This window comes from Protopterus annectens, chromosome 10.part0 (genome assembly GCF_019279795.1).
Source record: "Protopterus annectens isolate FY-2018-M chromosome 10.part0, PAN1.0, whole genome shotgun sequence".
Lineage (NCBI taxonomy): Eukaryota > Metazoa > Chordata > Ceratodontiformes > Protopteridae > Protopterus > Protopterus annectens.
Window position 1 is genome coordinate 319,095,444 of NC_056744.1, and position 13,773 is coordinate 319,109,216.

General features: G+C 42.8%; 3 protein-coding genes and 1 pseudogene across 3 annotated transcripts; 3 read left to right on the forward strand and 1 right to left on the reverse strand.

Annotated features, from left to right (window-relative positions):
* The window catches only part of LOC122813071, a 45,299-nt pseudogene extending 32,796 nt beyond the window's left edge, over positions 1–12,503 (forward strand).
* LOC122813078 (histone H2A-like) lies at positions 82–549 on the forward strand. Its single transcript, XM_044085198.1, has one exon. It carries the CDS (start codon positions 116–118, stop codon positions 503–505), a length of 390 nt encoding a protein of 129 aa, XP_043941133.1. The 5' UTR covers positions 82–115; the 3' UTR covers positions 506–549.
* Positions 4,143–4,639, reverse strand: LOC122813081 (histone H2A-like). Its single transcript, XM_044085202.1, has one exon. It carries the CDS (start codon positions 4,575–4,577, stop codon positions 4,188–4,190), a length of 390 nt encoding a protein of 129 aa, XP_043941137.1. The 5' UTR covers positions 4,578–4,639; the 3' UTR covers positions 4,143–4,187.
* Positions 5,859–6,323, forward strand: LOC122813092 (histone H2B type 1-J). The gene has a single exon (XM_044085212.1). The coding sequence runs from the start codon at positions 5,902–5,904 to the stop codon at positions 6,277–6,279; it is 378 nt and encodes a 125-aa protein (XP_043941147.1). The 5' UTR covers positions 5,859–5,901; the 3' UTR covers positions 6,280–6,323.
* Positions 12,504–13,773: the final 1,270 nt, after the last annotated feature.

A 13,773-nucleotide genomic window follows, 5' to 3' on the forward strand; every position in this document is an offset into this window, starting at 1 on the left:
TGATAATTTTATCGACTCACCAATGAGAGCACAGAGTCGGTGCCAAGGCAGAAGGATATAAAAAGAGCTATGCTGGGCGTGTGGAGTATAATATTTGGAGGAGTAATTTAGCGCGATGTCTGGACGTGGTGGAAAGACTGGCGGTAAGGCCCGTGCAAAGGCTAAGACTCGTTCATCCCGAGCTGGACTGCAGTTCCCGGTGGGTCGTGTCCATAGACTGCTCAGAAAGGGCAATTACGCCGAACGGGTCGGGGCTGGAGCGCCTGTCTATTTGGCAGCGGTGCTTGAATATCTAACTGCAGAAATTCTTGAATTGGCTGGTAATGCAGCTCGAGATAATAAGAAAAATCGCATTATTCCTAGGCATCTGCAATTGGCTGTCCGAAATGATGAAGAGCTGAATAAATTGTTGGGAGGTGTCACTATTGCACAAGGTGGAGTGCTTCCCAATATCCAGTCAGTCCTGCTTCCTAAGAAAACGGAAAAACCCGCAAAATCAAAGTAAGGAAGAAGACTTCTCAAGACCCAAAGGCCCTTTTAAGGGCCATATCACCCTGCCTACAAAAGGTTCCGATTTCGTCATCCTACGATAATCTTGATGAAATGTCTTCACTGCATTCTAGTTTTCGGTCCGAGCACTTGATTTAATAGCCTTTTTACAAAAATTACACCACTTGGCAGATTGGCACATGCCCCTTTGACTTTACTTTCCCTTAAAGTGCCAATACATAGCAATAAAGATTTTCTAGAGGACTGCTAGCCTTACGACCCACGGGGTCCGTTCAAACCTAGCCTTGCCTCCAAAATGAAATGCTTAGTGATGCTCTAGGGCTGTTTTATGGTACAGGTCGGAGTAAGCCCGTGTCCTCAATCATCCCAGGCAAGTACCCATGTACATTTGCGACAGACCACCTACAGACCTATTTTTACACCATCGAGTAGCTAGCACTGCCATGGCATGCAGACTGCATGCCATGGCAGTGCGAGCTACTCGATGGTGTTCATGTTCTATCTTAAGGGTACTGCGCACCACAGTAGATGCTCAAAGCAGTTGTTCTGTACATTCGTCCCCTATAGGGCATCATGTAAAGTCTGTGCTGCCATGGGAGCTCTTACATGTAAGTGAGCTACCTCCGACTCAAGCAAACGGGGCCTCCGAGGAGTGCACCCCCCCCCACACACACACACACACACATACCATAGCGATCGCTCTTTTTATACCCTTCTGCCTTGGCACCGCCTCTGTGCTCTCATTGGTGAGTCGATAAAATTATCAACTTAGTTTTAGCCCATTGGCTACATTGTGGATTCTAAAATTTGCATATTAATTCTGAACTGTTAACGTGTTGACTGTGGGAGTGTTCAACTGAATATTACCTTGATAGTCATGATTCTGGTGCTTTAAGACTTATAGGTTTCTGATTGGCCGCTTCAAATAATGGCGCCAAGGAGTTCTCTAAATTACTATTACCGGAAAAAGGGGTAGAAATGAAGTTCGTCTGAATCGGGGAGGAAAGATCCGATACAAATCTTAAAACGAATCTGTCTCTGTTTTAGCAACATTTCTACTGAAAGTTATACAGATCGCTAAAATGATGAGTTAGTATGTTCACGCAGGTAGTAGTGTCCCACTATATTCTGTGGCGTCATGCCTTACACGGGTACTTCATATATTTATCTAGGCAGAAAGGGCAGGTTGATAATTCCAGTAGAAACAAACAGAAAACAAATCGCTTATCCAGTAGCCTTGGATGATCGCGAAACTCAGACTGTGTAAAGACTCTTTTCAGAGGACACCCGGCAGGAAAAGCTCTTTAATTGCATATCTGTGCAGGCGAATAACATGAGCTAAAAATAAAAACATACTACAGAACACTAAGGTGTATGTACTACAGAACACTAAGGTGTGTGTAGTTTAACATGCGATGACTATGGCATGCGAGCTGTACTGTATTTACATAGGCTAAAACAGCAGATCTCAAAAGAACATTCAGCATCATTTTACAGTTCGATACAGAGATCACAGGCGAGGAATACGCACATTTTCTCTAAACATTCAACCGAGACAGTGAAGCAAGACCGAAAATATGAGGATTTAGGTTACTTGATTTGGGAGTATAAAAGGGGAACTTGGTAATGCTGATGGTACGGGGACAGGCTTGTTTAGCTTAGAGATGTGATGTCATTGTTTTTCTTTTTAAACCGATGGGCTAAGAATTAGTAATCGCAGGGTTACAAGTAAGGGGCTGTTTTGCTGAGAAATGCTTTCAATGAGAGTTTGTTTAGCAGACAAGATGCTATACAAAAAAAGCAGTACCGTTCACTGGTTTGTGCTTGGCTGAGTAAAACTGGCCTGCATATATTCCAGCTCTGTTATTAACTTGCAAAGTTTTTTTAAAACGACTTTTATCGAAAATTCCGGAACCAGCAAAACCCGCTGCCCCTAAAAAGGGTTCAAAGAAGGTTGTGAAGAAGCCAGCCAAGAAAGATGGAAAATAAGCGCCGTAGGAGTCGCAAAGAAAGCTATTCTATTTACGTGTACAAGGTTTTGAAGCAGGTTCATCCTGATACTGGGATATCTTCTAAAGCCATGAACATCATGAATTCTTTTGTGAATGATATTTTTGAGCGGATTGCAGGAGAAGCTTCTCGTCTAGCTCACTACAACAAGCGCTCGACGATCAGTTCTCGGGAGATTCAGACAGCGGTGCGGCTTTTGTTGCCTGGTGAGCTGGCTAAACATGCCGTGTCCGAGGGCACCAAAGCCGTCACCAAGTATACAAGTGCCAAGTAAGAGTCTTCCTTCCTGACACCCAAAGGCCCTTTTAAGGGCCAGCACCTTTTCTGCATAAGAGCTGTACTATACTAACTGTCTTTTTATGTTTGCTTGTAGTCTAGAAAGTACGAAATTGCTCATTAAGACCAGGTTTACAGTATCAAATTTCTCAACTCTAAAATCAATCTACGGAACTGAATTCCAAACACATAAAACACCGTTTCTCAATTGCTGCTTCGCACATTTTGTACTAGAACGTAAGCCCCCACCCATCAGCATCAGTGTGTAAACGCTGTATTTCTTCTGTAATGGAATAAATGTTTTATTGAGCCACGGGTGTAGGGGATTGGTGATCAAACGTGGTACACCTGTGGAACCTGTTTAATGTTTACCACCGTGTCCCATGCAACTGGCCATCTCAAGAATTCAGTACTGAATAACCACTAAAGATGCATCGTCCATCTTCCGCCAGCACTTGGCCCATCGAACTACCATGGTCAACAAGGACAAAAGCAATCCTCAAGCATAGCTCTCGACTTTCCCTCATGCTGCCTCTTATATGTATATTTACGCTGCCTCTACAACTTTCTTCCCGTATCCGGTAAGTTACTCAGGATCACGACGAGTTGATATTGCCAGTCATTATTTCATACTTTTGCATTGTTAGTGCAAGTCTTGATCTACCATTTTTTAAGTTAATTGGAATAATCTTAAATGTGGTTGTGTGTGTGGCGGAGGGGTGCACTCCTCGGAGGCCCCATTTGCTTGAGTTGGTGGTAGCTCTATTAGATGTAAGAGCTCCATGGCAGCACAGACTTTACATGGTGCCCTATAGGGGACGAATGTCCAGACTAGCTGCTTCGAGCATCTACTCTGGCGCGCAGTACCCTTAAGAAAGAACGTGAACACCATCAAGTAGCTGGCACTGCTATGCAGTCTGCATGCCATGACAGTGCCAGCTACTCGATGGTGTAAAATAGATCTGTAGGGGATTCGATCATGTTGTCTGTCGCCAAATGTACATGGGTATTTGCCAGGGATGATTGAGGGACACGGGCTTACTCCGACCTATACCATAAAACAGCACTAGAGCATCACTTAGCAATTCATTTGGGAAGCGAGGCTAGGTTTGAACGGACCCCGTGGGTCGCAAGGCTAGCCATCCTCGAGAAAATCTTTATCGCTATGTATTGGGACTTTCAGGGAAAGTATAGTGAAAGGGGCATTGGCCAATCTGCCATGCGGTGTAAATTTTATTAAAAAGGCTAGTAAATCAAGTGCTGGGACAGCAAACCAGAATGCAGCCAATACATTTCATCAAGATCACCTTAGGATGACGAAATCGGAACCTTTTGTAGGCGGGGTGTTATGGCCCTTAAAAGGGCCTTTGGGTCTTGAGAAGTCTTCTTCCTTATTTTGATTTTGCGGGTTTTTCCGTTTTCTTAGGAAGCAGGACTGACTGGATATTGGGAAGCACTCCACCTTGTGCAATAGTGACACCTCCCAACAATTTATTCAGCTCTTCATCATTTCGGACAGCCAATTGTAGATGCCTAGGAATAATGCGATTTTTCTTATTATCTCGAGCTGCATTACCAGCCAACTCTAGAATTTCTGCAGTTAGATATTCAAGTACGGCCGCCAAATAGACAGGTGCTCCAGCCCCGACCCGTTCAGCGTAATTGCCCTTTCTGAGCAGTCTATGGACACGACCCACCGGGAACTGCAGTCCAGCTCGTGACGAACGAGTCTTAGCCTTTGCACGGGCTTTGCCGCCAGTCTTTCCACCACGTCCAGACATCGCGTTGAATAACACCTCCAAATATTATACTCCACAGGCCCAGCGTAGCTATTTTTATACCCTTCTGCCTTGGCACCACCTCTGTGTTCTCATTGGTTAGTTGATAAAATTATCAACTTAGTTGTAGCCCATTGGATACGTTGTGGATTCTAAAATTTGCATATTAATTCTGAATTGTTCCGTGGGTGTGTTCAACCGAATATTACCTTGATAGTCACGATTCTGGTGCTTTAAGACTTATAGGTTTCTGATTGGCCGCTTCAAATAATGGCGCCAAGGAGTTCTCTGAATTACTATTACCGGAAAAAGGGGTAGAAATGAAGTTCGTCTGAATCGGGGAGGAAAGATCCGATACAAATCTTAAAACGAATCTGTCTCTGTTTTAGCAACATTTCTACTGAAAGTTATACAGATCGCTAAAATGATGAGTTAGTATGTTCACGCAGGTAGTAGTGTCCCACTATATTCTGTGGCGTCATGCCTTACACGGGTACTTCATATATTTATCTAGGCAGAAAGGGCAGGTTGATAATTCCAGTAGAAACAAACAGAAAACAAATCGCTTATCTAGTAGCCTTGGATGATCGCGAAACTCAGACTGTGTAAAGACTCTTTTCAGAGGACACCCGGCAGGAAAAGCTCTTTACGAATTGCATATCTGTGCAGGCGAATAACATGAGCTAAAAATAAAAACATACTACAGAACACTAAGGTGTATGTACTACAGAACACTAAGGTGTGTGTAGTTTAACATGCGATGACTATGGCATGCGAGCTGTACTGTATTTACATAGGCTAAAACAGCAGATCTCAAAAGAACATTCAGCATCATTTTACAGTTCGATACAGAGATCACAGGCGAGGAATACGCACATTTTCTCTAAACATTCAACCGAGACAGTGAAGCAAGACCGAAAATATGAGGATTTAGGTTACTTGATTTGGGAGTATAAAAGGGGAACTTGGTAATGCTGATGGTACGGGGACAGGCTTGTTTAGCTTAGAGATGTGATGTCATTGTTTTTCTTTTTAAACCGATGGGCTAAGAATTAGTAATCGCAGGGTTACAAGTAAGGGGCTGTTTTGCTGAGAAATGCTTTCAATGAGAGTTTGTTTAGCAGACAAGATGCTATACAAAAAAAGCAGTACCGTTCACTGGTTTGTGCTTGGCTGAGTAAAACTGGCCAATGAACTTTGCCTACTTAACTGCTATTTTGCACATGATCGCAATGGGTAAAACCCAAAGGGTGGAGTTTAGCAGAATGCATATATTCCAGCTCTGTTATTAACTTGCAAAGTTTTTTTAAAACGACTTTTATCGAAGATGCCCGAACCAGCAAAACCCGCTGCCCCTAAAAAGGGTTCAAAGAAGGTTGTGAAGAAGCCAGCCAAGAAAGATGGAAAGAAGCGCCGTAGGAGTCGCAAAGAAAGCTATTCTATTTACGTGTACAAGGTTTTGAAGCAGGTTCATCCTGATACTGGGATATCTTCTAAAGCCATGAACATCATGAATTCTTTTGTGAATGATATTTTTGAGCGGATTGCAGGAGAAGCTTCTCGTCTAGCTCACTACAACAAGCGCTCGACGATCAGTTCTCGGGAGATTCAGACAGCGGTGCGGCTTTTGTTGCCTGGTGAGCTGGCTAAACATGCCGTGTCCGAGGGCACCAAAGCCGTCACCAAGTATACAAGTGCCAAGTAAGAGTCTTCCTTCCTGACACCCAAAGGCCCTTTTAAGGGCCAGCACCTTTTCTGCATAAGAGCTGTACTATACTAACTGTCTTTTTATGTTTGCTTGTAGTCTAGAAAGTACGAAATTGCTCATTAAGACCAGGTTTACAGTATCAAATTTCTCAACTCTAAAATCAATCTACGGAACTGAATTCCAAACACATAAAACACCGTTTCTCAATTGCTGCTTCGCACATTTTGTACTAGAACGTAAGCCCCCACCCATCAGCATCAGTGTGTAAACGCTGTATTTCTTCTGTAATGGAATAAATGTTTTATTGAGCCACGGGTGTAGGGGATTGGTGATCAAACGTGGTACACCTGTGGAACCTGTTTAATGTTTACCACCGTGTCCCATGCAACTGGCCATCTCAAGAATTCAGTACTGAATAACCACTAAAGATGCATCGTCCATCTTCCGCCAGCACTTGGCCCATCGAACTACCATGGTCAACAAGGACAAAAGCAATCCTCAAGCATAGCTCTCCACTTTCCCTCATGCTGCCTCTTATATGTATATTTACGCTGCCTCTACAACTTTCTTCCCGTATCCGGTAAGTTACTCAGGATCACGATGAGTTGATATTGCCAGTCATTATTTCATACTTTTGCATTGTTAGTGCAAGTCTTGATCTACCATTTTTAAGTTAATTGGAATAATATTCAATTACCCTGATTTGGACAATGTGTCCCCTTGTTTTGCCTTGCTTCCAAGTTATTGTTATACACAGCTTGAGAGGTATTTTCTTTGCTAAGCAGTGATTTACGATACCCGCGCCCCCAACTTAGTACTCTAGAGAGAGAGCAGTAGAGAAAGTACATTAGCCTATTTTGCAGGCAATTATACCTGAAGATTTTTGTATGGGGCTCAAAAGTTGCAGATATCTCGTATTTGTCAAAAGGGTCATTTTACGAGAACCGGGGACAATACAATTAAAACAGCTTCTTCATGAACACAACTGATTGTTTACCGATTCTGTTTCCCGCCGAAAGAGGAGAATTCTAACGGCTGAGTTAACTGAATGCCAATATGAATAACTTGGGACACACTTCAAATCAACCAATAGAAAAGAACCATTTCTCCTGTTTGAACCGTGGTTGCGATAATACGTAAGTACTTTTTTCCCCCCAAAAAAACAAATCCTGTCGTATTACCTCTGCTTTTTTGGAAAATTATAAAATCGGTTATCGGAAGCCTTGCCGTAACAGTATCAGTAATACTGCCGTTTATAATGCCGCCAATCACGCCACAGAAGGCCCTCTACTGTTAACCAACGACAAAGGCAGACGAATAAACCAATGGAAAAGCACAGCGCATAACAGGAAGCCAATGAGAATATTCAGTGACTAGGCCAACCGTTTGCACGGTTTCGTGCCTCCGACCAATCATCATTCTGCAATACCAGTCGACGGAGAGGCTGAAGAAATAATGTCTCCAAAAGAAAAACAAAAACTTGAGCGGGAGATGTAAAAAAACAAGGGAATGTATGAGTAATACTAGACTGTGCAGATTTCTGCCACATAATTTCTGGTGTGTTTCTTAAAAATGCACTTAGGATTCCGATGTCAAATCCGTCAGAAAATGCAGGTTAACACAGACCGTGCTACTCTACCAGTTCTCCGGCTTTAAAAGAGCAGTATTTAAAAATCTTGCAACAGTCTTTTTCCTCAAAATGGCGCTCGTTTATAACATATGAAGCGTGTCCAGCTTTTTCTGAAGAGTACTACCGCGATGTCTTTTTTTTTTTTTTTTTTTGTAGCTTTTACCTTTGGACAGTTTTCTTTACATGGAGTATGTGTATATACCAGCCCTTGGATGTACAGACTCGAACAAACTGCTGAAGTGGTAGTGTTGGATTCTCGGGTCAGGGAAGCGTTTGTGCAGACGTGTGAAACGACTGCAGGGGGTCGGCGGAGAAAGGTTTCATTTGGGGTCAGAGACGAATATACAACTGAAGAGGCCTTCGAGGGAAATGCTTCATTTTGGCATCTGAGTGATTGTGCAGGAAACAATATACCGATGTAGTTGGGAAAAAATAATTTTGGAGTCAGTCAAATGCATGTGCAAAAATTAATATATGGAGAGGTCATTCGGTAAATGTTCCATTTTTGAGACAGTTAAGTGCTGGTGCAGGCATAGGTACGTTACCAAAGGGGGCTGCTGAGGAGGAAAACATTTTTTTGGAGCTAGTCAGGGATCTAAAATCGAATGGGAATATGATCCAGAAAGAGACGAAGGCATTTTTTTTTTATTTGGCTTTCCTCATGTAAACCTAAAACATTCCCGTGTTTGTTGTAGAATGCTTTGCGGTTGCTTGAGGGCGTACTTCTCAAGCGTACCTCACATGAGGAATGTACCTCATTTGCGGTCTTAAAAAGTTCGTGTTCCCGAAAGTTCCGCATTGAAAGGTTATGTCACACATTTAGTATTAGGACATTTTTAACTGATATGCAGGGTAAATATCAATACAATTCATTAAAAGATCTTTTTTTATAAGTAAAAGGAGCGTATGTAAACCATCCCATGACCTTCCAAGTTGAAGCTGGTAGTAAGCCATTAGAATGTGTTCCACGTTATATTATTTATTCCCAAGCAGAAGTGTCTAACTCTAACTATTGTACAATGATTAAGTGAACTGTAGCTCCTCTCCTTTTCATTCTGCATGTTTTTTTTTCCCCCAAAAAGAAATCCTGTCGTATTTCCTTTTTTGGAAATTTATAAAAATGGGTTATCGGAAGCCTGGCTGCAACAGTATCTGTAATACTGCAGTTTATAATACCGCCAATCACACCACAGAAGGCCCTCTACTGCTAACCAATGACAAAGGCAGACAAACAAACCAATGGAATAGCAGAGCGCGCAATAGGAAGCCAATGAGAATATTCAGTGACTCAGCCAACCGTGTGCATGGCTTCGTGCCTTCGACCAATCATCGTTCTGCAATACCAGTCGACGGTGAGGGTGAAGAAATAATGTCCCCAAAAGAAAAAAAAAAAACATGAGCGAGAGATGTAAAAAAATAAGGGAATGTATGAGTACTACTAGACTGTTCAGATTTTTGCCTCATAATTTTCGGTGTGTTTCTGAAAAATGTGCTTTTCTGGCAAGTCACAGAGTATTGAAATAAATAAATGATGACATGCACTTCGGATTCCGATGGCTACCTGAATGCACAGACAGGACCGATAGTGAGGTGCCGCTAGAAAAATTGACCAGAAGTGCAGCTCCTGGTGCCATCCGTCCATGTTTCTAGTAGAAAAAAAAGTACCAGTAGCTCAGTTCCATGTGCCATTGGCCAACATTTCTGGTATTGTTTCCTACTGCTCAGCTCACTGACCAATAGCACATTAAAGCTAGGAAATCAGACCATTAGCACAGTCGCCTAAGCTATTGGTCCGTATCTAGCTGCGCTGTGTTAAATGGTTTGTTCAATTTACCGATAAAACAATACAGACATAATAGACTAGTGCAAGTTCTAATTTCATTGCGCTACGGTTGATTTTTCTTCAAACACAGTGCTATCGGTCAGTTTTAAAAGGTGCAGAAAGTCCACCGTGAGGCCGATGTCTCCGTGTTGTCTTTTCACGAGCTGCTCCAAAAGAGCTTTCAAAAGGCAAATGGTAACAGTGGAACAAACATATAATGCGGTGTAAAATCTGTGTGTGTGTGTGTGTCCTTTCCTGCGGAGTGTCACTTTTGGCGGCCTTGTGAAGCTCTTTGGGAGGAACCAGTTAAAAAATAAATACATATTCGTGCTAGCAACAGTTATGAAGTGATTGGAAATGCCTTTTTAAATTCACCACATAACCGAGTATATACACACGTTTTCCCTTGCACATGTTAAAAGGTGTTGCAATATTGTTTGGACAAGAGGCATGTTTGTTGAAACTAAATATAGTAGTGCAGATAAAGCGATGCGTTGTTTCTGATAACCCAAAGGCTCTCTGGGTCAGAAGGCTGTGAGTTCTATTTCCACACCAGGGAGACCAGTTACTGACACTGCAATGCCTCTTAAATGTGGCTGTGTGTGGGGGGTGCGCACTCCCCGGAGGCCCCATTTGCTTGAGTTGGTGGTAACTCAGTTAGATGTAAAAGCTTTCATGGCAGTTCAGACTTTACACGATGCCCTATAGGGGACGAATGTATTGATCAACTGCTTTGAGCATCTACTGTGGTGCGCAGTACCGTTAAGGAAGAACATGAACACCATCGAGTAGCTAGCACCGCCATGGCATGCTGTCTGCATGCCATGGCAGTGCTAGCTGCTCGATGGTGTAAAATAGGTCTGTCGGTGATTTGATCATGTTGTCTAATGTCGCCAAATGTGCATGGGTATTTGCCAGGGATGATTGAGGACACGGGCTTACTCCGACCTATACCATAAAATAGCCCTAGAGCATCACTTAGCAATTCATTTTGGGGAGCAAGGCTCGGTTTGAACGCACTCTTGGGTCGTAAGGCTAGCAATCCTCTAGGAAAATTTTACTGCTATGTACTCGCACTTTGAGGAAAACTATAGTCAAAGGGGCATGTGTAGGGTTGCCACCTTTTCAAATACCCGAAGTGGGACATTTTTGGTACAAACATCAGATTTTGCAGGCCAAAACACACTCACGGCCAGTACAAAGGACAGAACTTGCCTTTTTTTGCCTAAATAAAAGGTTATTCTTGTAGCATTTTAGTTGCTTATTCTGTTTATTATAACATTTAGGTGTTTCAGATACAGAAGGACTGTTTTATGCAACTATCGCATAAAATATAGGACCTAATTTCGTCCTAAAATCTCAGGACAATTCCCATTTTTACACTCTTTTAGCAGGACACAACTGCCCAAAGAGAGACTGTGCTTCGCAAAGTGGGACAGGTGGGAACCCTAGGCATCTGCCAATCTGCCACGTGGTGTAAATTATCTTAAAAGGCTATTAAATCAAGTGCTCTGACAGAAAAAAACTAGAATGCAGTGAATACATTTCATCGAGATCATCTTTGGATGACGAAATCGGAACCTTTTGTAGGCAGGATGTTACGGCCCTTAAAAGGGCCTTTGGGTCTTGAGAAGTCTTCTTCGTTATTTTGATTTTGCGGGTTTTTCCGTTTTCTTAGGAAGCAGGACTGACTGGATATTGGGAAGCACTCCACCTTGTGCAATAGTGACACCTCCCAACAGTTTATTCAACTCTTGATAATGCCAGGCATTATAGTTTCGTACTTTTTGGGTTGTTAGTGCAAGTCATGTTCTACCATTGTTTTAAAGTTAATTTGAGTAATACTTAATTACCCCGATTGTCCCCTTACTTCAGCCCTTCTTCCAAGTTCTTGTCATACACAGCTTGAGAGGTATTTTCTTTGCTAAGCAGCGATTTACATTACATGCACCCTCAGCTTACTACTCTAGGGAAAGTACGTTAGTCTATTTTTACTCGAAATTATACCTGAAGATTGTTTTAAGGGGCTCAAAAGTTGCAGATATCTAGTACTTATCAAAAGTGTCAGTTTATGAGAATCAGGGACTGTGTAATTAAAACAGCTTCTTCGTGAACGCAGCTGAATGCTTACCGATTTTTTTCCCACTGTACAGGGAAAATTCGAAGAGCAGAATTAACTAAATGCCTAGATGAATTACTTGTGACACTTTTCAAATCGACCAATAGAACTTTGCGATTCTTTGGGCAGCCTCCAACTTTTACTCCCCACTTAGAGAGTCGTTTTCTTTTGTGTTAATGGGTCGCACTCAGGTCCGATAGGTGTGACTATTGACGTCATGATGCTTCTTTCTTATAAATGGAGGGAGAAGCTTGAATTTATCACTTGTGTTCGCATTCAGTTTGGAGAATCATGTCTGGTCGTGGCAAAGGAGGAAAGGGCCTTGGTAAAGGTGGTGCTAAAAGACATCGTAAGGTTTTGCGCGATAACATTCAAGGTATTACCAAGCCCGCTATTCGCCGCTTGGCTCGTCGAGGTGGTGTCAAGCGTATTTCAGGGCTTATTTATGAGGAGACCCGTGGTGTTTTGAAGGTGTTTTGGAGAATGTCATCCGCGATGCTGTTACCTATACTGAACACGCTAAGAGGAAGACTGTTACAGCTATGGATGTGGTGTATGCTCTAAAACGCCAGGGCAGGACTCTCTACGGTTTTGGAGGCTAAAGTGTTTGGAATTAAGAAACTGACCCAAAGGCCCTTTTAAGGGCCGCCGCAGTTTGTCATGGAGATCTGTGGTTATGCTTCTTGTAGGTGTGTGCCGCATGCTTTTTAGTATTTATATTAGCCTGACTACCGAAGCACAAATTAAATAGCATTATGTGCATGTGTTTTGCAGTATCGCTTTTTTTTGTATTGCTACTCGACGGTGTAAAATAGGTCTGTCTGTAGGTGACTGATCATATGCGCAGCTTTTTCTGACGATTACTACCTCAATGTTTTTTTTTTTTTTTTTTGTAGCTTTTAACTTTGGACAGTTTTCTTTACATGGCGTATGTGTACATACGTGCTCTTACGCGTGCAGACTTGAACAAACAGCTGCAGTGGTAGTGTTTGACACTCCGGTCAGGGAAGCGTTTGTGCAGACGTGCGAAACTGCTGCAGGGGTCGGCGGAGAAAAGTTTAATTTCGGGTCAGAGACGAATATACTACTGAAGAGGTCTTCGAGTGAAATGCTTCATGTTGGCGTCTAAGTGATTGCGCAGAAAACAATATACCGATGTAGTTGGGGGAAAAAAATAATAGCTGAAGAGGTCATTGGGTAAATGTTACATTTTTTGAGACAGTCAAGTAAGTGCAGGCGTAGGTCCACTACTGAATGGGGTGGGGTCTTTGTGGAAACATTTCATTATGGAGTCCATTTACTGCTTGTGCAAACGTGGATATACTACTGAAAGGTTCGTGGCTGAAACGTTTCACTTTGGTTTCAGTCAAGTGCTCGTGCAGAAAAGGACAACTGCTGCAATGCATCTTAAATGTGGTTGTGTGTGTGGCGGAGGGGTGCACTCCTCGGAGGCCCCATTTGCTTGAGTTGGTGGTAGCTCTATTAGATGTAAGAGCTCCCATGGCAGCACAGACTTTACATGGTGCCCTATAGGGGACGAATGTCCAGACTAGCTGCTTCGAGCATCTACTCTGGCGCGCAGTACCCTTAAGAAAGAACGTGAACACCATCGAGTAGCTGGCACTGCTATGCAGTCTGCATGCCATGACAGTGCCAGCTACTCGATGGTGTAAAATAGATCTGTAGGGGATTCGATCATGTTGTCTGTCGCCAAATGTACATGGGTATTTGCCAGGGATGATTGAGGGACACGGGCTTACTCCGACCTATACCATAAAACAGCACTAGAGCATCACTTAGCAATTCATTTGGGAAGCGAGGCTAGGTTTGAACGGACCCCTGGGTCGCAAGGCTAGCCATCCTCGAGAAAATCTTTATCGCTATGTATTGGGACTTTCAGGAAAGTATAGTGAAAGGGCA

Coding starts and splice junctions, on each gene's coding strand:
- LOC122813078 (XM_044085198.1), top strand. CDS start 116: ATGTCTGGACGTGGTGGAAAGACTGGCGGTAAGGCCCGTGCAAAGGCT.
- LOC122813081 (XM_044085202.1), bottom strand. CDS start 4,577: ATGTCTGGACGTGGTGGAAAGACTGGCGGCAAAGCCCGTGCAAAGGCT.
- LOC122813092 (XM_044085212.1), top strand. CDS start 5,902: ATGCCCGAACCAGCAAAACCCGCTGCCCCTAAAAAGGGTTCAAAGAAG.